Source organism: Akebia trifoliata, chromosome 7 (assembly GCF_017979445.1).
Source record: "Akebia trifoliata isolate Shusen 1 chromosome 7, ASM1797944v1, whole genome shotgun sequence".
NCBI classification, from domain to species: Eukaryota; Viridiplantae; Streptophyta; class Magnoliopsida; order Ranunculales; family Lardizabalaceae; genus Akebia; species Akebia trifoliata.
The window spans coordinates 18,995,951-19,022,529 of NC_141381.1; the positions used below are offsets into that span (position 1 = coordinate 18,995,951).

Here is a 26,579-nt window from a genome sequence, read left to right on the forward strand (position 1 = left end):
CAAAAATCAGCCCATTCCAAAACTTCTAACCCCATCAAAAATAATTTACAAAAAATGGACGGTCCACGATTTTTCAACTTGTAAACATTGGTTAGAAGTTTTGGAATAGGCTGATTTTTGGTGAAGATGATCTCCTCACCTTAGAGATCATCCTCACCAAAAATCAGCCCATTCCAAAACTTCTAACTCATGTTTTGAAAAATGTTTTGTCAAAAAGTTAGCCATTGAATGTGACCATATATATATATATATAAAGTTTTAATTGAAAGTCTACTACGTACGTTAGTTGACGGAACTACATTCAACTGAATTCAAGCTCTAACCTTCAACCCTAGGTAAAGTTGTTTATTTATTTGCTTCCTTTGGTTATACTAACTTATTTATAGCTTCCAAGGGTTAGGATTTATGATTGAATAATATGGATGAGTTGGCTTCATTGAGTTTTAGGACTGAGTCATCTTAAAATTCATTTAAATCAAAATGACTTCACTGAGTTTCGAGTCAACTCCATGAGTTTTAAAACACTATAATTATATATGGTCTGACCAGGTGAGTTGAGACATCTTAGGTCAAAGATTTAGAAGCATGCATGGACAAAACCTAAAAGATAGAGACCCAGATGTCGAAAGGTCCGTGTCAGGGGTCCCCGGCCCAGCTCACCCATTAATAAATATATTTATATATAAAGTTGACTTGGAATAAATGGGTTTTGGTTAAATTAACCCCATAAGTAGCAGGACCACATATTTCTAATGAAACAGCTTTGGCCACCATTTCAACTATTCTTGGTGTTTCTATAACATCTTAATCTCCATGTGCATGATCACCTCCATCATCATATCAAATTCAAGCTTCATGTGCCTCTTCTGGGAGAAAGATTTGGATTAAGATTGCAAAGATAACATGCCTAATACCTTAATAATGTATTGGTCAAACCCAAAATCGAATCTGAGCCATTGATCATCATGTCCAATAATTTATGCTAATAGGTCACTTTAGAACCCATGTGCTTCTTCTCTCCTTGGATTTGTTCCCCAGAATACGAATTAGAGTTATTAGTATAATATCTTTGGTTAGATCTATCCTTTGTTCATGTGGTATGTTCCCTAAGGCTTTCTATAGTGTTAATCACAACTTGATATATATTTATATTTTTCAAATTCTTCATTACTTGGTCTTGGATCTGGTGATTTTCGATAGATGTCTTCGGCTTAGGCTTTCGATACAAAAATAATTTAAGGTGAAACCGTATGGTTGTGTTGTCATCTAGCTTCAACTTATGGGCAGCGTCTCATGCCTAGAGGTGTAAATTATGTTTCGATGCCCTTAACTGTGGATTATCGAAAACTAGCTATAGTTTTAATTAAAATAGTTAATCTTATTCGTTAATTAGATTTCTTAATGCTTTTTATTTTAATTAACTGATCCCTAAGCATTGCTACATACTTTCTTAGCAAGCTAACTGTATTAGTCTTTCCGAGAGGTTACTATAATAATATATATATATATATATATATATAGATGGTATCCATGTGGTATTAAATATATATCAAGGTTAATGTATCAGAGTAACATTATATCTATAGAGTAATTGAATTTTTAAGTGACCAAAGGTCAAGTAAATTGTGAGGTGGAAATTTGTTTGTGTGACATAGAAGGGACCTCTGAAAAGCATTTAACAAACTTTTAGCTTTCCCAAGTTTGATTGGATGATCTGGCTACCATTAGGGTTTGGGCTGTTCGGGTCTAAATAGTGGGCTAGACTTAGTCAAACCCTGTCTGTTATTCATTGGATCTGGGGATGTGATTGGAAATCAGCAAACCAGGTAGCCCAACCCGATCCAATTATCAATTGGATCCAAAATGATAGACCACAATCCGACAAATTGGGTAAAAATTACTTTGTAGGGCAAGACCCATTTAAGCTTTGAAAATGTTAGAATATTTTTTTTCCCCTTAAAACAAGGGATCTTGTTAACCTGTGCCCAAAGGGCACCTGTTAAAGTGCAATAAATACACTTTGGAAATTGGATTTTGTAACAAAAATGCCCTTAAAAACTTACTCTCTTTTTTTTTTTACTAAAATACCCTCAAATTCCAATTTCCACACGTTAACAAAATCCAAAAACAAGAGGGGGACTTTCCAAGAATCTACGCCTTCAACTATTGGAGCTTATGGGTTTTTTGTTTGAGACATGACATAATGATATGGAGTTTCCAATTAAGTTTTTCTCTCCAGGGTTTGAGGATTATTAGCTTTGATCAAGGACAAATGGGGTATTTTCTATGTATGAGAGGAATGAATTGAGTTTTTCAAGATCGTTTCTAGGATTTTGGGATATAATTAATGTTGATTAAGGCCCAATTGGGGCTCTCTTATATGCTTGTGGGCTTATTAATCTCATACTAAATAATAAATTAGGAGTTGGTTATGTCACCTTCAATGGGTATTTCTAGGGTTTTGATGAGGGCTGGTGGGTTTATTCGGGACAAGGTAAAGATTTAGGTTGGTGTCCTATACGTACGTTATTGTAAGGACACACTAAGCTTCTTCCCCTTGCACTTCTCTTGCATTCTTTGCTGGTGCTATAAGCAGCAACGACAATGGTTCCAAATAAACTACACCCATCCAGCACTAAAACATTATTCTTGTTTGTTTTCCTTGGTCACTCTTTAACATGTGTATTGACACGAACCATCTATTTGATGGAGTCAAGAAGATCACATAATTTTAAGCTAACCTACTTTAATAATTTCGACTATCTGATAATATACGGTAAAGAATACAGATGATTGAACAATTCTTTATTTTTTTTCTACTTATGATCCACTTTGAAAATGTAGCAGATGATAATATATGACTCAATATAATACTAAAAACCCATTCATTAATGAGTATCGAAAGTCAACCATATATTATTCAACAGCCGAATATGGTCAATGTGATCAAGTTCTCCATGTTGAGCCATTGACATGTTTGTCCAAACTTATTCACATTTTTTCCTGCATCTTTGATTGGGAGACTTTGGGTCAGCAAGACATTTCATTCCAAGTTCTATGTCTTATAATCAGAGTTCCAAGTCATATTAAAAGAAATACATTCTTGAGTGATTTAAATATTCTAAAAATCAATGGGTTTTACTACACATTGAAAATGAGGGTATTTAAGACATTTTACCAATCTATTTTAAGAAGAGTAAGGTAAATTGGGAATCTCATCCATTTGAAAACAAATGGGATATCACTATGTCTAAATCACCCTAAATTCTTTTTTTTTTTTTTTTTTTTTAATGTATTATTTAGCATTTAGGAGCATCCCATATCATACCTTCAACCATTCCACAACCTCCTCTTTGGCAATGTTTATTATGTTAATTGAAACTGATGTTGTCCAAATCCAATGATATTGGAGATGTTATTGAATGGCACACCTTGTTCATCCCTCTTATTATATTATTTTTGAAAAAGAAGTACAAGGTTCCCAGAATCACCTCTTTGACTCTTTCGGGGCGTTAACATGAACTCACTTTCAGTAACATGATTCATTTAATCAATCCCAAATCTTTTAGATAATACTTTATTCCTCTTATTGTTGAATATCGTACGGTTGTTTGACTATTTAAGTATCTAAATCAGGCTGATCAAGTTGAATTCAATTCTTCGAAGATCTTGTTTGATGGACACTTAAAGCATCTAGAATCAACGGAAAAAAAAAAAGACACCCCCGACCCCAAGATTCTTATCTTCTTCAACTTTAAAATCTCAAGAATTAGCTAGGGTTTGAGAAAATTACCAAAACAATACTGATTTTAGTGTCAATTATCAAAACAGTAGTATTTTTCAAAAATTACCAGATGCAATTTAAAATGCTGGTCTTATCCAAATCGTTGGACTGTTCAATAATTTTTTAAAAATACTAGACAGTTCAACAATGCATATAGGATTATTATAGGCATGCAAAAATGGTGGGTGTTAGAGAATAAGATGCATTGTATCAAAGTGCAGCATTTGTATAAATCCCAAAAAATTATACTGTTTTTTTGCCAAAATTTTCATCAATTTTATCCGAAAATCAAACTTGGTTACTACTATGGTGTGGCAACTTGATGAATCTGTTCTTTTAGTGGGTTTTTTTGTTGAAGAGTGTAGTTATCCATGGTTAAGGATTTTATTTTTTTCAAATACTATGGTTGAATTATTTGTGAAAAAGCCAAAAGGATTTTTCTTTGTCCCTTATATGGTCCTCCTCTCCTGCCCTTATCAAGGGTGCTCTGTCCCCCTGTAAGACACCTTCACTCTTTAATTTTTTTAAACCAAAAAATCAGCAATCCCAAATCCAGCAAATCCCATATTCCCCGTTATTACAACTAAATATATATATATATATATATATTTTTCATTTATTTTTTGTTTAATAGAGTGGAAGTGTGGAACTTTAATACTGTCTTTGACTTTGACTTGCTTAGAAACTGTCTTCAATCTTCTCTGCAACTTTTATTTGGTTTATGTTCCACTACAACATCTAAACAAATCTCAGTCTCCTTTGTGGGCCACGTGGTACATTTTTACCAATCACACTGACCCTTGATGTATGACCCACCATTTGTTATTGATGATTTCTATCCATTTGATTGGTGGGCTTAATATTATAAAAATGCTTGAACTAAATTGTTAGAAATGGCCAGTTAGGCTGAGTTTTTGTGTAATATAGGTTCATGAAGAGGTGGGGCAAACATTGATGTGTGTCACTCCCATGTGGCACCCATTGAGGAGTGGTTGTAGCTCTGCAACCCAACTACCAGTACTACTAGAACAGCATTCAAGTTGATGATTCTTATTGGTTGGAATTTTGAAGTGGTGTTTCTTGGCTCCGTAATAAAATTAAATTTACAATAATATTCATTTTGAAAATATAAAAAAAAAAAAAAACAGTTATGTTGTTTTTCATGGAAGTTTTAGCTTTTTTTGGAAATGGGTTTGAGTTGTTGAAGTTTTATGTTGTGGTGGGGTGCAGATTTAGGACTAGATGCTTAATAATTTGGAAAAAAATTATAAAGATATAAAAAAAACTAGAAAAACAATATCACCCTTATCTTCAAATCCTTTAATTAGAAATTGCCTAGTTTGCAGTACCTGCCATCAATGGCTTTAAACACTTTCCTGATTTCTACATTTGGTTTGAACTTTTGTGAGGAATTTGGTTTAGTCATGGACTAGTCTCCTATAACAAATTCGATAATACAATAGTAGGGTCCTTGAAAGACACATGATTCATGACAATCCATGCTCAAATAATTTTATTTTGCGAAAATTATTAGTTAAATTTCCATGAGGGAAACGATAGGTGGAAAACAATGCAGTATCGACATCAAAGTTGTTGTTTGAAACTTTAATTAATGATTAATTTAGTACTAGTTTGAATATTTCTGTCCAAATCGAATTATAAATCAATATAAGATTAATTGAACAATCTTTTCTTCTTGTACAGGTAAGATGGAACCTAACCCTTGGCACCGTCAAGTAGATCAGCTAGAGCTTTGGCCCCACTGTAGCATATAAAGTCTTAACTTAGAGAATTGTTTAATTATATAAGGATGATGCAGTAGAGACATTGAGATTAATTTTGATGTTAGCAAGTTTGAAAATCTCTCCTAGAACAAGATAAGTCTTGATTTGAGAGTTCAATTAATTAAAAAAAAAGTAGTAGTTAGCTTAAGAATATCATTTTCTTATAGTCAATAAAGTCACTTGTGGGTCTTAATGCATGCCCTTGTGATGAAAACTCCCAAAATTTCCACAGACAGCTTGAAATCCACAAGAATAACAACCAAACAAACACATTTTGTTTTGGATCTCATGTTTAGCCATAAATGTGATGATATACAAATTAAGTGATGTCATAGGAGATGTATTCTACATTGTTTTCATGCATCTCTCCATGTATAGTGCCACCCAAATAATCTGCTAATTAACAAACCACCACTAATTCTAGCGGAGCTAAAACTATTGATAGGACCCTCACTTTGAAATGATGTTTTTTAATACGATCATACCCCACAAGCTGTAAAGAGAACTTCTCTATGATTGCCAATTTGATTAGATTGTCCTATTCTATCATGGGTGCTTGGATTTCTTCTTAAATTATTGTTGTATTTAATAATTTTTTCCTCCGTTTGCCTATTATTAGATACTCTATGATTCCAAGCCACATTAACAGTGTTAACGATGACTATAAATTGCTGTCCAAAGCTTGTTTTTTTTATTTTAATTTTATCTGTAAGGATGTTTTTAATGAGTTCAATAACTCGGTGCTGGAGGGATTTGAACCCAACTCTTTAGTATCATCACCCAAAGACTTTATCAACTAAATTAGCTGGCACGTCCTCCAAAGCTGATAGAACTATTGATTTGGATCTGAAATTCTACAAATTCTTGTTTGTAATTGAAGTTTACTTGCTTATTATTATATGCTATAGAAGCACAGGCAGGAAAATAAAATTTGTTGTACTTCTAACTTATAATAACTGATCTAAGCTCAGGTTACCAGACAAGGCCACGTGTGTAGGACCTCCATAGTTTCTACTTCCCTATATTTCCTCCTTTTTTTTTTTTTATAATTATTTTCTTTTAAATTCATCAATTCCCAAAATCCCCTCCAAACCCAATTATTTAATCATTCCTTCTCTTATGAGCAGCTACCAAGAAACAGAAAGAAAATTCAAAGAGAGAGATAGGACTGTTTTAAATATGAGGAAGAGCCCAACAAAGGGCAGTATAGTTAGTTGGTGTTGGTTCTTGTAGACCTCTCTTCTATCCTCTAAGCATCCCTATTTCTTTTTGTTTTTCTGATTCAATAGAGACTTCACTCCAATGGATTCTTTGGTCTTAAGCGATCGAAGAATCTTGAGTGTTAATTCATAAGAAGCAGTTAATGAGATTTTCTTGAGATACCAACATATCATATCTCCAATTTACATTTTTACATTTTCTTGAGATTTTCCAAAGATGTTTTTAAGTTGTGATCCTAATGATGGGGAAGGTGGTATGAAGCTTCTTGAGGACCTTACCACCAATACGAAGCCCGTTCAACAACAAATACTAGAGGAGATACTAGAACAAAATGTAGAAACGGGGTATCTACAAGCCTTTCTTGGAGGGCAAACCAATAAAGATCTGTTCAAGAAGAAAGTCCCCATCGTGAATTACGAAGATATTAAGCCTTATATCGAACGAATTGCCAATGGGGAGCCTTCTGGGATCATATCAGGTAAACCTATTTCAGAACTCCTCACAAGGTACGTACCATTTCGATAATTTTTTATTTTTTATTTAATTTACAAAGTTTCCTTAATTTCCATAAGAGTTATATCCTTCAAGCAGCTCAGGGACTTCAGGAGGGCAGCCAAAGATGATGCCAACAACTGTTGAAGACTTGGACAGAAAGACCTTACTATATAATCTATTGGTACCTGTCATGAACAAGTGAGAAATTTCTCTCTTCTTTATTATATAACATGAAATCTAACTCCTTAATTCATCTCAAGATCTCTTATTTATTTTTAACTTGATTTCAGGTATGTAGATGGCTTGGACCAAGGAAAAGGGATGTACCTCTTGTTTATCAAACCAGAAATTAGCACTCCTTCGGGTTTGACGGCAAGACCAGTACTAACTAGTTACTACAAGAGCAATAACTTCAGAAACCGACCATTCAACAAGTATAACGTCTATACAAGTCCTGATGAGATGATCTTATGCTTGGATAGCAAACAAAGCATGTATTGCCAATTACTCTGCGGTTTAATCCAACGAGATGAGGTTCTTCGGGTTGGTGCAGTTTTTGCGTCGGCTTTCTTGCGAGCAATCAAATTCTTGGAGGATTATTGGAAAGAGTTATGTTCAAACATAAGGACGGGCCATATCAGTGATTGGATCACTGACCCTAGTTGTCGAAATGCTGTAATGGGCTTTCTTAGACAGCCTAATTCAGAGTTGGCAGATTTGATTTTCTCTCTATGTGATGAGAAATCATGGGAAGGGATAATTAAGCGGCTTTGGCCTAGAACGAAGTACGTCGATGTTATAGTTACAGGGTCCATGGCACAATACATCTCGACCCTTGATTTCTATAGTGGTGGACTACCTCTTGTTTCAACGATGTACGCTTCATCAGAATGTTACTTTGGGATCAATCTCAAGCCTTTAAGCAAACCATCTGATGTTTCATACACGTTACTCCCAAATATGGCCTACTTTGAGTTCCTCCCTGTGGAGAAAAACGATGGAGAAGCAAACCAAGATGTTCAATGCAATGGGGTTTCTGAGACGAATTGTTTAAGAAAGGAGGAAGAAATGGTGCAAGGATGTGAAGCTATTGATCTTGTAGAAGTGAAAACTGGACATTATTATGAACTTGTTGTCACCACATTTACAGGTGAACTTTTTCTCTTCTAATCTGACCCACATGCCTCATTTATTTCCTTTTTTTTTTTTCTCTTTTTTTTTTTTTTTTTTAAAAGGAAGCAATATCAATATTATTACCATCCATCATGGATAATTCAGAACATTTACCATTTACAAGTTTAATTGTTCTGAATCTTATCCACAACCCAGATTTTAATCCATTCTGGATTTTTTTTTGTTTCTCTCCCATTATTGATTCTTACTTATAGAAACTTATCAGATCTTCTCATGTCATAGCTTTAATGTTTACTCTCTGTACATAAAGAAATTAATGTGTTCCTATTATATAGAAGATCACTTGGGTCAGTACCAGAATCTGACCCACCCAAACTGATTTCTTCATTGGTTTGAATCTCATGACACTGCCATTACAATACTAGATCAGTCATTGTAATTTGACCCAAATCATAAAATTCACCGAATTTTTCCAAAAATTGAAAAATTCTCCAAATAAAGGACCAACTTCTTCAACCTTCAAATCTCAACAAGAAGATAAGAGATTTTAGGAATGTTGAAGTTGATGAATCGTAAGAACAAGATAAGATTTTTAAAAATTAAAGATTGAAGTTGGTGGGTTCTTTTAAAGAAATCCAATAACATCATTTGCCAAATTCCTAAAAGTTGTTCCCCCCCCCCCCCCCCCCCCCCCTTTTTTTTAGAACTTTCCTAGATTTATATGAACTTGGTTACTATAATCAAGAGCAGAAACTTTCTTGTAAATAGATAATTAGACCCAATTCATACTGATGGTTGTAATCTCACACAAACAAGTACATGTAATCCTGAATTTTTTATTTATTTTTCTCTGCTCAGGCTTATACAGATACAGAGTTGGAGACATTCTAATGGTCACTGGGTTCTACAACAATGCCCCACAATTCCGCTTCATACACCGTCGAAATGTCGTTTTAAGCATTGACACAGACAAGACAAATGAAGACGACCTCTTAAATGCAGTAACACGAGCAAAGCTCCTTCTCGAGCCGCTTGGTTGCCTTCTTACTGAGTACACTAGCTACGCCGACACTTCCTCAATCCCGGGCCACTATGTTCTGTTCTGGGAACTAAAATTGAGAGGAAACGGGGATTTGCCCAAGCTCGATTCAGCCATAATGGAAGAATGCTGTTTCACTATTGAAGAATCACTCGATTCTGTGTATAGGAGATGTAGGAGGAAAGATAAGTCGATCGGAGCATTGGAGATACGAGTCGTGAAACATGGAACATTTGATGCATTAATGGATCATTGTGTCTCTCAGGGTTCTTCTGTAAACCAATACAAGACACCAAGGTGCATCAAATCAGAAGAAGCAATTAAGATTTTGAATGAAATGGTGGTGGGGAGGTTTTTTAGCAGGAAGGTTCCGTTGTGGGAACCTTATAGGATGGAAGCTAAGTGATTATGGGCCATGGAAGTAATAATTTCATGGTGTTTTCCGGATTCTGGAATGTGGGTGTTTCAGTGATCTGGAATGGGTATCAAGAATCTGTAAGAACTTGAATTGTAAAACTCTATTTGCTTTGTATGTTTAAATTGTATCCCTTTTAACAGTGAATATTAAGGAATTATTCAGGGGTGTGTGCTAGACTGTTTTCAGAAACTTGAGGGTTATTGGTGACTTGTAGCTAGGACTATAAATCCATTGGGTTATGGAACCGGGTCAATTTAGGACCAATCTCATGAGGATCGGATCAGATCCAAAACTAATCCAATTAGCATCAGATCGAACTTTTCAAACTCGGTTTTTCTTATAGTGTCTTGTTCACAAACAATGGGGATGACTCAGTGAGACGTGAAAAAAAAATATGAAGCAGTAGAAAGAATAAAAAAATCACATATTCAAAGGTTCGGCAAAGTGTTTACATCTACAGATCATATCAAAAATCCAATCACTATCTTCTTCGGGGTTTTTTTTAGCCCTAGAAATCTCTAACCAAAAAAAGTCAAGAGCAGAGAAAACATGTCTCTCTTAAAAAAATATATAAAGTATTACATAATTGTACTTTCCGTAATCCTAAAAAATTTGGTCTAGGGATTCCGACCCTGAACCCCTAGGCAAGGATACCCCCAGCTAAATACAAGACATTTACACAACGACATCTCAGTTATCTCGGACGAAACAAGAGTACTTCTCCACAGATTTCTGAACCAAATAGTAACTACTATTGCGATAACTCGACTTGGTCTCTGACAATTTGGGTCAGATTTTTGAGACCTTAATATTATTTTAAAAATATATATATAATATAATATAATACATATTTTTGGCATTTTATTGGATCAGGTCCCTATCGGATTCGGACTTCATTGATCTAGAATTGAACCATAGGATATCCAATTGGAACCTTATCAGATCAATTCCTTATCAAAACCCAGTTCCTCAATCCAAATCCTAAGTCATTAGATCGGAATGAATCGAACTTCAAATCCAATATGATATACAAAATATAAATTATCTTTTCAAATATTTAAATAAAGTATATACTACATACTTTTGACATTTTATTGGATCAAGTCGTTATTGGATTGAGACTTCATTGATCCAGAATTGATCAAATAAGATATCAAATTGAAACCTTATCGGAGTATATCATTATTGGAAGTCAAATCCTCAATCCGAGCTCAAAGTTTTCAAATTGGAATGAAACAGATTTTAAATCTTATCCCATTCAGTCCAAATTTGATGATTGCTTCACATAGTTTTGTGTCAAGCTCGTAGAAACCACCATAACTCCAGAAGCGTGAATTTTTCGTTACTACATTCCATTTATACAAAATTTCATATCATACCTGAGAAGTATCATTTGTTGTGTATGTAAACACATTTATGAAGATCTCTTGGTAATTTGATTAAATACATCTTGGATATTTCACCAAATGCTTAGTCACGCCTTTAAGATCTTATTTGATAATGGCAATGAAAGATAAACATAAACTAATAGTAACAAATACAAAGAAGAATCGAAACCACACAATGAAAAGAGTAAAAATGCAATGTACAAGACAAGAGATTTATGTAGTTTACCCGATGACTAAGTCTACGAAGTTATGAGTGTAAAAGTTCGATTTCTATAAAGAAAAATGGGAAAATCGACATTAATGGATCACCTATATTACTTAGCTTTATATTCTTCTTCTAAATCTCAATCTTCCCAAATCTCTCAAGTTTTCCTCTTTAAGGATTTCTTATTTCTCTACTCTCTCCACTAAAAAAACACTTCTAACTTACCAAAAAAAAAAAAAAAGATAAACTCCTTTCAAAAGCACCACAGAAGTGTGTCACTTACATAAGTTACAAGACCCAACCTATCTTATATTGGACCGGTCTAAAACCAAACATACTTGAACTGAACCCAATATATTTTTCAGTCATATTTCAACAATCTCCACTTAACAAAAAAACCCAACCCTTGAAAGACGTTGGAACCTCGATGTATTATAACACCTCCACCTTGATGAAAAATTTCTTATCTCTATATGCACTTCAAGTGGAAAAGTGCCCTCTAATCTCAAAAAGCAATAAGATTAAACAAGTTTAAGTAATGCTCGAACATGTCCCTTATAATGGGCTTAGGAATCAACTCCTAAATGGAGTTCTTGTGAAGAGACTCCATCTCCTCATCATAACACTCATCCAATCTTCTTTTTCATTTCCCCCAATAACTTTTTGAAATGTAGTTGGATCTCCTTCACTTACCACTAGTAAAAAGTGCACTTCATCCTCCCATCCAAACCTTTGAGGTGGTTTGATGGTCTTTCTTGGCTTTCTTATGGTATGCTAATAGGTTCATCATAAATCCTCTCTTATTGTTATTTTTTCTCCCTACCGGATAGGGTACCTTCCTCAAGTTGAATTTGAGGTTCTTCCCCTATAATCTTCTCCATGCAAATAGAAACTTCGATAACAATTGCTCTCTTATTGACAAATAATTTCTCACCATCTTTCTTGAGTTCTCCCTTTGGCATAGAACTTTCATTAAAGACCACATCTCTTTATTGGATCTCAAATATTGAATCATTCCACTCCCTTCTCGAATTCAAAGAAGATGCATTTGAGTGATTTTGATTACAACTTGTTTCTCTCATCACTAGGAATGAACACATATGTTTTATATCTGAATACCTTCAATGTAGAATAGTCTACTTTTTTTCCATCCACACATCTTCGGAACATTTAAATTCAAGTAGCTTTAATGGTGATCGATTTACTAAATAGCAAGCATGATTAATTGATTCTGCCCAAAAAGATTTTGGCAACCCTCATGTAGTCTCATACATCATTCCCTCTCCATAAAAGTTCTATTCATCCTCTCAGCCGCATTATTTTGTTGTGGATTTTTCTTCACGGTAAAGCATCTTATGATGCCTTATTCTTTATAAAACTTCAAGAACTTGTCATTTATGTATTCACTCATATCATCGCTTCTCAAGTATTTAATTTTTTTTGTTTTTGTTTGATTTTCTACTTTGGCCTTCCATTCAATAAACCTAGCAAAGACTTTGAATTTCTCCTTCATGAAGTAGACTCATATTTTTCTTAAAAATCATTCATAAAAGTGACAAAATAGTGAGCTTCACCTTTTAATTTAATAGGAGCGAACTCCCAAAAATTAGAATGAATGTAGTATATCAATTGTTAGCCCTGACAAAACAGAATTAGAAAAGTAAATTGTGGATTCCAATCCTTGTTCTCAAGCACCAACTATGCCTTCAAAGCTCTTCATTTAACGACTCCTCTTGATTTCTTTATTTGCAACCTTGAATGACACCTTACGTTACTTACCATCACACAAAACTTACAAAACTCTAACTTTTCTACCTCAATATCCTTTAATAATTATTTTCGGTGTAACTCTTGTATTGTTTTTTTACTCATACAAAAAAGTTTTAAGTGCCAAAATTGAGTTTCATATTTTCTAGAATTGTTCTCTATGAAAATTGCAATTCCATCTATAATTAAGTTTCTAGAAAGCTTGTAGAGGTCGTTTGCAAATTTTACACATCTCTTTATTACCATGGCTCCCTTGGAGACCTTTAGTGTTCCATCTATTTTCGAGAATGAACGCTCATTAAAGTCAAATGTGCCCAAAGATATCGAATTCTTCTTGAAAGTCAACAAATGCCTCACACTACTCAAGGTTTTAACAAATTTTGCATACATTCTTATCATTACAGTATCCATTCTAATAATTTTGCATGTTATATTGTTACCTATTAGAATATTTCTACCATCATAAGATTCATATGAGTTAAACCAATCACGATTGGAACACATGTTGAAAGTACATTTAAAATCTAACATTCAAGAGTTGGGGATTGTAGATACGTGATATTCAAAACCTTTGGCGATTTGTGCTCATCTGTGGGTTTAGGAGTCAACAACATTCAATTAAGGTGTGAATAGGCACCATAAAAATATTTTAAAATTTATTTTTCTTTGGCTTGTAGTAATTCACATATCCAAAATATGAAGGGGAAAAGGTCTACCTAGAGAATCTAAGGTAAGGAGATTTGGTTGAAGGATATGGAAGGTGCTAGGCACCTTATCTTTCCCATCTGAAAATGGTTACCAATGATTGATAAAAGGTGAGATTAGAAACTCATTTTTTATATTTTGAAAATAAAGGGAATTGTAGAGAAAGTTAAAAAAAATTTACTATAGTTTTATTTTAGAAAATGAGTAAAAGAAGATGATGAGTAAGTCTCTACTAGAAGTATGTGCTTGCTGGAAATTCACATGGATTTCGTCATTTAGGGTTCTAAAGCTTTAAAACAAGTTTATGTGCTCCTTTGAAAAAATTTATTTGTTATTTTGGTCTTTAAGTGATGTTCATGGATTGAACAAAACCCTATTAGAACTAAACATTATGCATGGCATTTTTGACCATTTTTAGACTATTTTTGTTGGTTCTAAAGGTTGAATATATGTGACCCCCCATCAAACACTAACACAAATCTCAAGGTACTAAGTGGCACCTCGAAATTTGGGCATGATTCCCTCTGTTTATGTTAGTGTTCCACGAAATTTCAAAACCTAATAATCCAAAATATAACAAATCCTGTACATAAGAAAGTGGAAACGCGAGATAACAGTAGAAGACTAAGTATATCTAATTCTAAGTGGATCAGAGTACGGAAGTTTAGCAATATACAGGATTACAAAAATTTAACCTCACTTTAACATGAACCTAACAGTCAACCTCAAAATTTGTATACACCCGGACGAAACTGACCACAATAAAGAGTATAACCCTAATATTCATCGTGCAACAAACTCTGGTCGTCAATCTGACTGACTAGGTAATCCTCACCTGCCAACTCCGGGCCTGCCTCGACACTTCAAGTTCTAAAACTAAAAAAAAAATAGGAAGGAAAGGGTGAGTAACAATGGTTACCTAGTAAGTCCACAATCAATTCCTACTAATAGCCTCTCCTAAACATGATCGAATAAGCATGCTGAACAGTTTAACATATGCAAAGTTTTTACAAGAGAAAATACGATTAACTAGTACATATAGCTAGGGATGAGCAACTAAACAGTTTGAAAGTTAACATAACATCAATCATCAGTACTCACTATACATTTTCTTTCTTATGCAGATATAATCGACAATATTGAAATGATAAGCATACTTTTCAGTTTATATTCCGAAATAAAGCAATAGGTACATAATACATAATGGTGGAGTTGTAGAATTAGAGAGTTGGGATCACGACTGGATCGCTCCCAGTCAGGACAGGGTATTTCTCAATAATGTTGTACTGCTGATTTTGTGACTGGTCGCTGTTTACAACACTTGCGGGATCATTTATCCAATTCAGGCTGGCCGTTTTACGTGACCATAAGCAATAGGTCTCTTTTTGATGTGTCAAAACGTTTGACTACTACTAGATTGTTAGTAATTACTAACTAATCATTTTCGTCTAGGCCCATCAGGCGTGCATGTGATTCCCAAAGTAAACAATTCCATTCACATACGATCACATTTACAATACACGTTCACTGGTAAAGATAGAAAGGAATTGACCCAGATTCTAGTTATGATTCCACTCTCATACTCGTTCTATACTGCGTATGAGCTTGGTAGTCCTTACTGTACATCCCAAGATAGTACACCACTCCGAATGATATGACGCACTATCCTTTCATGCATTCACAGACTTTTTAACAGCTCACAAATTTTATATATATATATATATATATATATATATATATATATATAGATATATATATATATATATATAATATATATATATATATATAATATATATATATATATATATATATATATATATATATATATATGGGTCCCGTTCGGCGTCAGGCAAAATAACAAACGTTTTAACAAACTCTCTGGGACCGTTCGATCAGACACAATCCAATGGTTGAGATATATTTTTGTTAAGTTAAAAATTATCACATTAGTTACAGCGCCATCCTTTACGTTTTTCATATTTAGTTTTATCTCCCTCACTAAATATAACCCAAAAGAACAGAGTTCTGTTCTCTCTTTTCCTTCTCCGTGCTCAACCCGACCATCCCTCTCTCTCATTGTAACTCGCTCTCTCTCTCTCTCTCACAGCAACTCGACCCTCTCTCTCTCTCTCTCTACAACTCCCTCTCTCTCTATTGCTACAACTCTCTCTCTCTCTCTCTCTGCAACTCTCTCTATCGTTTTTCATATTTGGTTTAATATCAATTCAGGTGGGCATTAATGTTATCATTTCAGTTCCATTGCCTTTTTTCTCATTCACTTGATCAAAGGTATCTTTTGCAAGCGATCTCAATTTCTATGGTAAGACAAATATATTCAGCTTTTCTAGTTGGTTAAATATCAGGATCGGTGTATTCTGCAATTGCATCATACAGAGAGTCCTTGCGATTTGCAAGCAAGGCTGGTGCGCAGTTTTACACCCAAATCAAAACATTGACTCAACAATGGAAGAATTTACTGAGTCAAGGAGTATCACTAGCTATGCCCACATCCTAGAAAATATAAAATTGCAGGTTTTGATTGAGAAATGTAAATTTAACTTCAAATAATAAAATGACTTGGGTTAGTCAAAATTTTTAGATTAGATTTCCTTTCTGTCTTGATTGATATACTTCTCTTTTGTCTACAAATCTATGTATCAACCCATTTGTTTATTGGAACCTAGCAAACAATATTAATAAAAATAAGAGAGATGCAATTCCAAAGCTTTCATTTCTTGTTCTCTTTCCCTGTAATCAATCACCCCACCTCTTGATGTACCTTTGCATTAAAAATGAAGATTGATTAGGGAGAAGGAGACAAGAGAGAGAGAGAGAGAGAGAGAGAACGTGATGGTCAAATTGCCTATAGGGAGATCAGGGAGAAGGAGACGAGAGAGAGAGGGTTGAGAGTTGATTTTGTTCGAAGGTGAAGGAGACAGAGAGAAACACGTCTCTGTTTAGTTTGGGATTTAAATTTATTAGGGAGGTAGCATTAAAAAACATTTTGTTGAAGGACGGCACTGTAAATAATGAATAATTTATAATTTAAACGTGGATCGCTGCAACATTCAATCTCGACCGTCCAATTCTTCCAAATCCAACGATGGAGCTTCTTTTGTTAAAACAACTGTTAAAACAGATGGCTCCGAACGCCTCCCTATATATATATATATATATATATATATTATTTTTCTTCAAAATCCAAAGAGAAATTAACAGAACAAGGTTGAGAATGGATATCAAGTTCTTACCATGCAACAATGGCCACCTGGCCTAAAATAAATAACAGTACTCAGCATCTCTGCGCTAATAGAATTGAAATGAACATGCAACCATTTCTTTATCCCTGGATATCCTTTCACCAACCTACACACAACATACAATGTAAAATGCAGACATTACCCCTCGGGTATGATTCTAACATTTTACCGTTTATCCCCTTTTCCATTCTTTCGATGTTTTAACTTCTCGACTTTTCAAATCAAACATTCATTTCTCAAGTTTCCAAAGTCACTTTGATCATTCAATCGACAAAATCATTAAATTTTTGTTAAAACGGAGTCTCAATAGGTATGCGAAGGCAATCTACCAAAATTGGAAAAACTGGTAAAAATTTGACTAAGTGTCGGAAATTCAATTCAAAGTTATCAAAATTGAAAATGGATTTTTGGAAATAAAAACCTTGAGCACGAGATTTGACACCATATAATTTTTATAATCTAATTCAAAGTAGTGTGAAAGATATTAACTTTTGAAAACTTGTCAAAAACGTTGAAATTTAAATTTTGTTCTTGAAACCATAATTCGAGTTTTGATCCTTTGAGATTTGAATCTTGAAACCATTCCCATTATTCTGAAATGAGGGGTAAAATCTTAATTTCATTAAAGAACTTAAAGTAAATTTTACTTAAATGTTTTTAATGAAATAAATGGTAGAAAATCATGTACAAGTCATAAGGAACATAGCCTAAGAGTCAGAAGTTGTTTTGAAGATAGTTCTGTCGGTGGCTGTGGGTGGCAGAAACATATTTTTGTCGGTGGGACTGACAGAATGGCCTTCAACAGGTGTCGGTGGCACCAACACCTCCTGCCGACAGCACTAAACACATTCGTAAAATTTTGATCTTTAGATCCATTTATCGGGTTTTTCTTTCGTTCTTCGAACCCTTCGACCCACTCACGAAGCTAATATTAAAACTTTATAAAATAATATGAAAACACATCAAACCATGAGGGTTTTGATGTGATTTAGAAATAAAAGAAGCACATTCTACGATTTAATACAAACACCAAGTTTTCTTAAAAACCTAGATGCACATTTTTGAATCTAAGGTTACTACTAAGAATTGAGAGTCCCTTATCGTTGTGGACGCCAAGGGTATAAGCTAACACGACAAATCAAGGTTTGATGGCACGAGAGTGATATTGGACTGATTTAGATGCAAAATGAACGAGGGTTTGCAAGGTATCCGACAACGACGTTCTCCTTTTCTTCTATAATGAAATATAGACTTAACTCCTAACTCAATGTAACCCTTGGATGGAGTGTGTTGAACTTCATTCGAACTACACAGCTGGTTTTTTATGAAGGAAGGGGAAATGAACGAGAATGGACAAGCAAGGATGGTGAAGTTGTAGCTCTTGTCGTGATCGACAACTTTGCCTTCTTCGTCGAAGTTCAACTCAGCCTCGTTCGCCCTAGAACTTGATGGGAATGGATCGAAACCCTTAGGTTGAAAAGTGGTTGTCGTTTGGTTCTTTAGAGAAGAAGAGAAATGAGAAAAAGGAACCAACTTTCTTTTAAATAAAAGGCTTGAGGGTAAAGTTGTAATTCTCTTTTCATTGTTCCTAGTTTTGGCGATAACTTGACCATTCGAACTCGAAAAATGATGAACAAGTATTTTATTTTGAATAATTTTTAGTTGCAGACCTAACGGTGATGTCAAATTTTTATGATTCTCACTCTAACAAAATTTCACTATTTTAGGTCTCACTTAACGCGAAATTCGAGGATTTTATAATTTTTTCTTTCAAACTTGATTTTGAATTTACTTATAAGCTAAAGTATATATTCCGACCTTCTTGTATCTAATGGCAAAGTCGATTTTCTTTGAAAATGAACAAAATCATCTTCAAGTATTTTACTCTAAGACCTTTTCCAGAATTCTTCTCAAAATACCACTATTTGATTTCTTCGAGATACGAGCTCAAAATCCAGGGTATTACAATATAGGTCCATAGGGACTGACACTCTTATTTGTAGTCATTTTTAAAATGGATGTGTGCAAAGTATTTGCATGGGATGGACTTAACAAGAAAAGATTACCTCCTAAGAGGGTTTACTGTCTAACTATATTGCCATCTAAGGAAAAATAAAATAAAGAACTATTATTTTAGAAAACTTAAAGTGCAAGAAAAAAAAATAAAGTATTTACATAGTGAAATTTAAGTTGTATGGAAATAAAAATTGTAAAACAACCTAATATAATGTTCTTAAGGAGTTTATTAAGGGCTTATTGAGGGAGATTACCTCAAAGAGGGATTACTCTTTCTCCCCTAAGCCTCACGCTAAGGAAATTTAAATCTACATTATTAAATTAGAAAACATATAAACAAAGTAAAATTGCTTGAATATTAAATTAAGCAGGTAGTAAAAATAGGAAGGTTAGATAGAGAAAAATGAGGGTTTAACCCCATCTTGGTCTTTTTCTTCTCTTTCTTCTTTGATTCTCTTCTATGGATTTTGAGAGAGGTTTGAGAGAGTAGAAAGGCTTAAAAAGGTTTAAGAGAGATTTTGGATAGAATTTTGAATCACAAAATGAGTTCATATATTTGTCTTGAAAGAATCTCCTATATATAGGATTTTGGGAGATTTTTGGGGATAAATTGGTCATAAATCTTAGAATTTTCAATATTTGCATTAAAATCTCCATGGAAAAGTCAAATTACTTATCCTCTCTTAGGCCTTTATGGTCTTTCACTCACCTATGGGTCTTACCAATTATGATGATCAAAGGATAGGTTCATAAAAACCAATAGTTTCTAGAGAATTCTTTGAGGGGTTAGAATGGTCCTAAGACCTTGGCTTTGAGTCAATTATGAGGGAACCAAGTCAAGTGATATGTAAATAACTAATAAGTTTTTGGCCTCTTTAGTCACTTTCCTTGAGAGAATCTTCAACAAACTAGGTATTAAAAGGTCATTAGGCATAAATTCTAGAGAATTCTCTAGGGTGGACAAAAGCGTCATGGGCCTTAAACTTAGTAAAACCATATTGAATACTATGGAAACTTTTGAATTTTGAATAATATGGAGAATCTACTATAATGAATCCTAACAAACTTGGATTAGGTAAAAAATTATCCTTGAGTAGAGACCAAGCAAGACAAAATCTTTGTTATGAGATTTGAAAATTACATGAAGACTAAAGTGGAAAAACATTTTGAAGAGTTGGAAAGGGGTAAAAAAATAAAATAAGAGATATTTTTTGAGGAAAAAACTAAGAATGAGGCTAGGTTGGTTATTTTTCCTAATAAAATTCGAACACACATAGGAAATTTAGCAAAAATTAAGCATAGCTGAACCTAAGGTTCGACAATACCAAAAATTGCCTTTGGCGTGGGTGAGGTCATTCTAGGATTAAATATGGCCTGGCCGAAGGTAAAGTTAGGCCAAGCTTAAATTTTCCTTTTAAAATAATCTTCAGGTCGTCTAACTTCTCGAAAGATTAGTTTTAAAACTTTTTGAAAAATTTCTTTGATCAAATTCATTTTCAGAAGGTTTTTAATGCCCTCAGACTCGACCTAAGCAAAAATTGGATGTCTACATCTGTCCCTTTTTGTGAAAATTGCATGCAGCAAATCACAAAGACATAGACTTGAACTTCTTTTTACCTAGTCGAACTCGAATGTGCTTGCTTGTTTGCATTTTACTTTAGTGAACTTAGATTGAATCTATTAAAAGGAAAAGTCGGTCTTCCCATGCTCAGAGTCTCATAGGGATTAGACCTAATTCTAGGCCTCTTAAAACTATGTATGACTTTTGAAACTTACAGAAAAAATTAAGTTTTGTGGTGCGATGTAAGGTTTTTAAAACTGTTTGACATAATAAATGATTTGAAGGTGAAAATTTCAATTTACATTCACTTTGGTAAAAATTTACTTTATATTTACAATTGAATAAACTTTTCCAAATTGGGTCGACCTAGGAGTTCTTTCGATGATCAAATGTCCACAAATATATTTTGAGTATTAAAAATTTACTTGAAAAAAAAAATCTTGCTCTTCTAAAAAGATGGCTTCGGTTTGAACGCACGACCCCCTTAGGGGATCTTAAGCTCTTAGCACAATGTCACATCCTTGGTGGAAAAGATGATGTTGGATTCATCTTCAAGAATTTTTCATTTTTTTATTATGTTGTATTTACGTCTTTTTACATTCCTTTCCTTGTTTGTTCATAAATGAATTTTTGAGGCATATTTTCTTCTTCCTGAGTCATGTGTCCCTACATTAAACCAAGCAAACTCTTTTTGTTATTTTTTACTTTTCTGTTTCTTTTTGAATTTTTACTTTTTTTTTTTTTTTCTATTTTTGCATTTTTTCATAATTTTTCCTTTTTTTTCATATACATTCATTAGAATTTTTTTCATTTTAGGTGTACCCCTAGGGGAGGATATTTTTCATGTATCATATCTTAATCACTTGTGCCCCTTTTTAATTATTCTTGATGAATGTACTTGCAAGAATAGTCATTTAAAAATTAGGAAGTTCTATTAGGGATTAAATAAGACTAATTTATAAGAATTTATTATGACCATTAATTGAAAAGTAAGAGTGTACGTGATGTTTTGAAAAAAAAAATGATCAAATGTTCATTCAAGAACTTAGGGGACTCCCCTGGAGATGACACATTTTTTTTAAATGAAGGCTTACAAGTTCATCCAAATGGGGTAAATTCACCAGGGATGAGATTTTTGTTCTTTTTTATTTTTTGAAATAAATGATGTCAAGTTTGACCCAAAAGGTGAGGTAATACTCCCTGGGAAAGAAAACCCAACCTTTTTTAATTTGGAAAAAAAGGTTTGAGGGATACCACTGGGCTTTAGTAAATCAAAGACTAGTGAAAGTTTGTTCTAGTCTATGGGTAAGGACAATGTGAAGAGTCTTTCAAACATATTGTAATACTTTCTGACTGTGGTGGTGTAGACACCCCATTTTTGCATTCGCCTGATTAATCAACTCGTCGACCCGATCGCAAAGGTTCTCAATGATGGATGTCTATTCCAATGCTTTATTTTGTTACCAGATATGTTTCGAAAATCCGGATGAGGTATCTCGAACTGACAAAACTTAGAAACCACGCTACGCTAGGAAAATACGACCCCAGAAACATAGAAATCATCATCTTGCAAACAAAAAAAAAAGCTTCACGATAAAAATCACTAAAATTACCAAATTACCCCTAACATCAAAACAACCCTAGAGCCTGCATTATGCTTAGGAAAATCCACTCAAACACATTAAACAACAAATCGAAACCAAGTAAACCACTTCGCCAATTTTCACAAAATTTGACAAAATTACGAAAATACCCCTCATAAAGTTCACAATCATTTCATAAAAAAAACTTCATAAATGACAAAAACCAACATTCCCATTAAATTCCTTACGAAAAACTGATTCCAAAATATCCTAAAACATTGAAAAACGACTTAAAACGTAAAAAATCCTCTCCGAGGGCAAAATGATAATTTCACAATTTTCATAATTAAAAAATTCGAAATTAATAAATAAAACATTAAATAATTAAAGTAAAACATTAAATAATTAAAGTAAAATATTAATGAAATTAATTTAAAATTTTGAACCTAAAAAATTGATCAATCGGACTTTCGGGTAAAATTGTTGAGGGTTCGTGGGATATTTCTTTAAGGACCCCTCCATTTGGGGGTCCAAAGAATTAAAGATATAATAGAAGGGGGTTCTCCAAAAATTAAAAGTAAATCAAGCAAGACTGAAGTCAAGGTATTAAAGTCAATCAAGTGAAACTGAAGTCAAAATTAAAGTCAATCAAGCAAGACTGAAGTCAAGGTATTAATCGAGTCAATCTCATAAGACTAAGGTCAAAACCCTAAATCAAAACCCTAATCTAAACTAATCAAGTCAATCTCATAAGACTAAGGTCAAAACCCTAAATCCAAACCCTAATCTAAACTAATCAAGTCAATCTCATAAGACTAAGTCAAAACCCTAAAACCCTAAAGACTAAGTCAAAACCCTAATTGAAACCCTAAAAGAAACCCTAATCAAACCCTAAATGCTTCTAAAAACTTTATAAATATGAGCTTCCACACCCTATTTTCGTATCAAAGAAAAAATCCTAAAAAAAGGAGGTGAAGAAGCCTTCACAACCCCTCCAAAACCCTAATTTTGGAGCCCCAACTCCTTTCCAAACACCCCAACTTCGATTTTAGCCTAAAAAACACCCAAAAACCTCCCAAAAACATCCCAAAAATCCACCACAAATTCAAAGCATCCAGATTCAAGAAGGAGACACCTTGCCTCGGAGATCAGAAATCAGATCCGGAGACAAAACGAAGCAAGGAGTACGGTACAAGGAACTGTTTTTCAGATCTGAGGGAATAGTACTTTTGCAGATCGAAGGTAAGATTTTTTTTTATTATTTTTTTAATCTAAGTTTTATCATTAGCGATGTAGTTATATTTGGGATAAGTAGAGACCGGCATTGGCCGGGCGGGGTTGGTGCCTAACACCTTCCAACCCCGTAACATGATCCCCGGATTCAGATTTCTATAGTAGATTAGTTCTTTTTATCCATTGTAGGGTCAAATTGGTTCCTAGACCGTAATAACTAGGTGGCGACTCCCAAACCTCAAGGGTCAAAAGCGGATCCGCGCACCCCGCGGATCGAGGGCGCTTTCAGTGGTGACTCCACTGGGGACTATTGAGGATAAAACTTGAAAAACCCCAAGTATGGGAGCATTGCCAAGATGACCTAGTTTTTTTTTATTATTTAGTTAGATTTATTTTATTTATTTTTTCTATTTATTTATTTTTCATCTTGATTGTAAATGATTTTGGGTATTGCATTTTTTTTTCTCCAATTAAGGATCACTTTTTGATGACCCCTAAATAATGAAATATTCAAATTGACCTATGAAAATGATGGAATGATGAAGGTTGGACAGAAATAGTAAAACACTTTTAGAGAATATTCTAGTGAGAATTAAGTCTGGGAACCTTTAATAAAACATAGATCTCGTCGAGTAAATTAATTTAGAATCTGAGTTCACTCAATTTCGTTATCGGAAGCCTTAGATATCATCGATGCAAGTTCAATTTGTAAATCTGGAATTATTTCTGAATGAAAGTTGGGACAGCAACGTTAAAACTTTTTTACAGAACATTTTAGTGAGAATTAAGTCTGGGAACCTCTTAATAAAACATAGATCTTGTCGAGTAGATTAATTTAGAATTTGAGTTCACTCAATTTCGTTATCGGAAGCCTTAGATATCATCGATGCAAGTTCAATCTGTAAATCTGGAATTATTTCTGAATGAAAGTTGGGACAGCAACGTTAAAACTTTTTTACAGAACATTCTAGTGAGAATTAAGTCTGGGAACCTTTAATAAAACGTAGATCTCATCGATTAGATTAATTTAGAACTTGAGTTCACTCAATTTCGTTATCAAAAGCCTTAGATATCATCGATGCAAGTTCAATATGTAAATCTGGAATTATTTCTGAATGAAAGTTGGGACAACAACGTTAAAACGTTTTTACAGAACATTCTGGTGAGAACTAAGTCTGGACACCTATTAATAAAATGTAGATCTCATCGAGTAGATTAATTTAGAACTTGAGTTCACTCGATTTCGTTATCGGGAGCCTTAGATATCATCGATGTAAGTTCAGATTGTATTTTCCTAATTCACAGAAAATCTGAATTTATCTAATGTTGGCACAATTAATGTTCTTGAGAGTGAGCTCATCTCAACCATTGTCATTCTATCATCAATGTAACACCTATTGGAATCTCGATTTATTTTGGATCACCCAAAAGTGATCATTGATTGGACCTTAAAAATTATAAAAATTATGCTTATTGCAATGTTTGTTTGATCATTATCATATGCCATATTTATTGATTAATTTACCATGATCTTGCTTGAAATACATGATTGATGTTGATCGTAATGTTAATGTGCTTATGTGCTGGGAATAATGTGATCTTAATTGAATATTCATATGATTTGAATGATTTTGGTTTTGATTAAATATATGATTGGATTGATTGGATCCATGGGCCCATTTGTTTGAAAAAGGTCCCGGGCACACCCCACCCTGTTTTGCGCACACCACATGCACGTTTACTGTTTTACTCACTTACACGTCCCATTTAGACAACGTGGCACTAGTGCGTGGCCCGGTCTCTTCGGAGATGCGACGTCATTCATGAAACTCACAACTCCAGTCACGTACCTTAGGGTATATCAAACTGGGGGCATCAATACCATCTGATCAGGTGATTCTGAGAAGTATGTTGATGCACCCAGGCTGGAGCGACCTGAGCCTTTGTCCTATTGTAAGCCACACAGTCACATGTCCCGATTGCCAACGTAGTACTAGTACGTGGTCGGTCCCCTCGTGGGATACCAAACCATTTATGAAAGCTACAACTCTTGACTCGTACCCGTAGGTATAAAAGATAGTCTAAGTATATCAATTGCACTTCTTGGTCAAAATCGGTGCCTAAGCAAGATCTTGCCCCACTGTATCCTACTGTACGAGGGGGATAGACTACGTCTATTCTAGACGAGAGGTATTTAAGTGGGCCCTTACTCAACATTGTGCGCCACCTCTCAACTGAAAATCAAACTGGCTGTTTTTGACTTCAGAGAAGTGAATTGAGGTTTTAGATTATCACCTACACGATATATCTAACCAAGTCACCACGTATCAAAAGGTATATAGGTGTGCTTGGGCAAAGGTGGCTAGATAAAAATGCATTGCACGTAGTAAGCTTAGAGTCTAGAAACCTTCCCAGTAGGTCACGACTCGAACTTATCTTGGATGTTCCCGGGTTGTTCATTGAATGGAATTTTATGAGACTTTGTGATTGATATGAATGTATGTGAATGATGAGATCAGAATGCATGTGAATGATGAAATGGATGTATGTGAATGATGAGATCAGAGTGTATGATTGTCCTCAAGGATAAAAAAATGTTATTTTTGAAAATCAAAATGGGTGCACCGACCCAATAAAAAATCCATCTCTTGCAAATGACCCAGCCCAACTCGATCCAACAATCCTGATGGACCAGGCCATTTAAATCGAAATAGAAATCAAATTTTCAAAGAAGAAAAATAGTTTACAAAGGGAAAGTATTTTCCAGAAAAAATATTTTCCAAAAGAAGTGTTTTCCAAAAAAAATATTATTCTCTAAAAAAAAATGTTTTCTAAGAAAAAACGTTTTCCAAAAAATATTTTCCAAGAGAAGATACTTTCCAAATTAAAAACTATTTTCCAGAGAAAAAATATTTTCCAGAAGAAAATGTTTTCCAAAAGAAAAGAAAAAGAAGGAAAAATAATTTGCAAAAGATCTATTTTTGCA

General features: G+C 34.0%; 1 protein-coding gene across 1 annotated transcript; it reads left to right on the forward strand.

The window, feature by feature from the left end:
* The first annotated feature begins 6,673 nt into the window (after window positions 1-6,673).
* LOC147398320 (indole-3-acetic acid-amido synthetase GH3.17-like) lies at window positions 6,674-10,049 on the forward strand. Its single transcript, XM_086447470.1, has 4 exons — window positions 6,674-7,295; window positions 7,381-7,482; window positions 7,575-8,434; window positions 9,277-10,049. Exons 1-4 carry the CDS (start codon window positions 7,006-7,008, stop codon window positions 9,861-9,863), a joined length of 1,839 nt encoding a protein of 612 aa, XP_086303596.1. The 5' UTR covers window positions 6,674-7,005; the 3' UTR covers window positions 9,864-10,049.
* The last annotated feature ends 16,530 nt before the right edge of the window (window positions 10,050-26,579 follow it).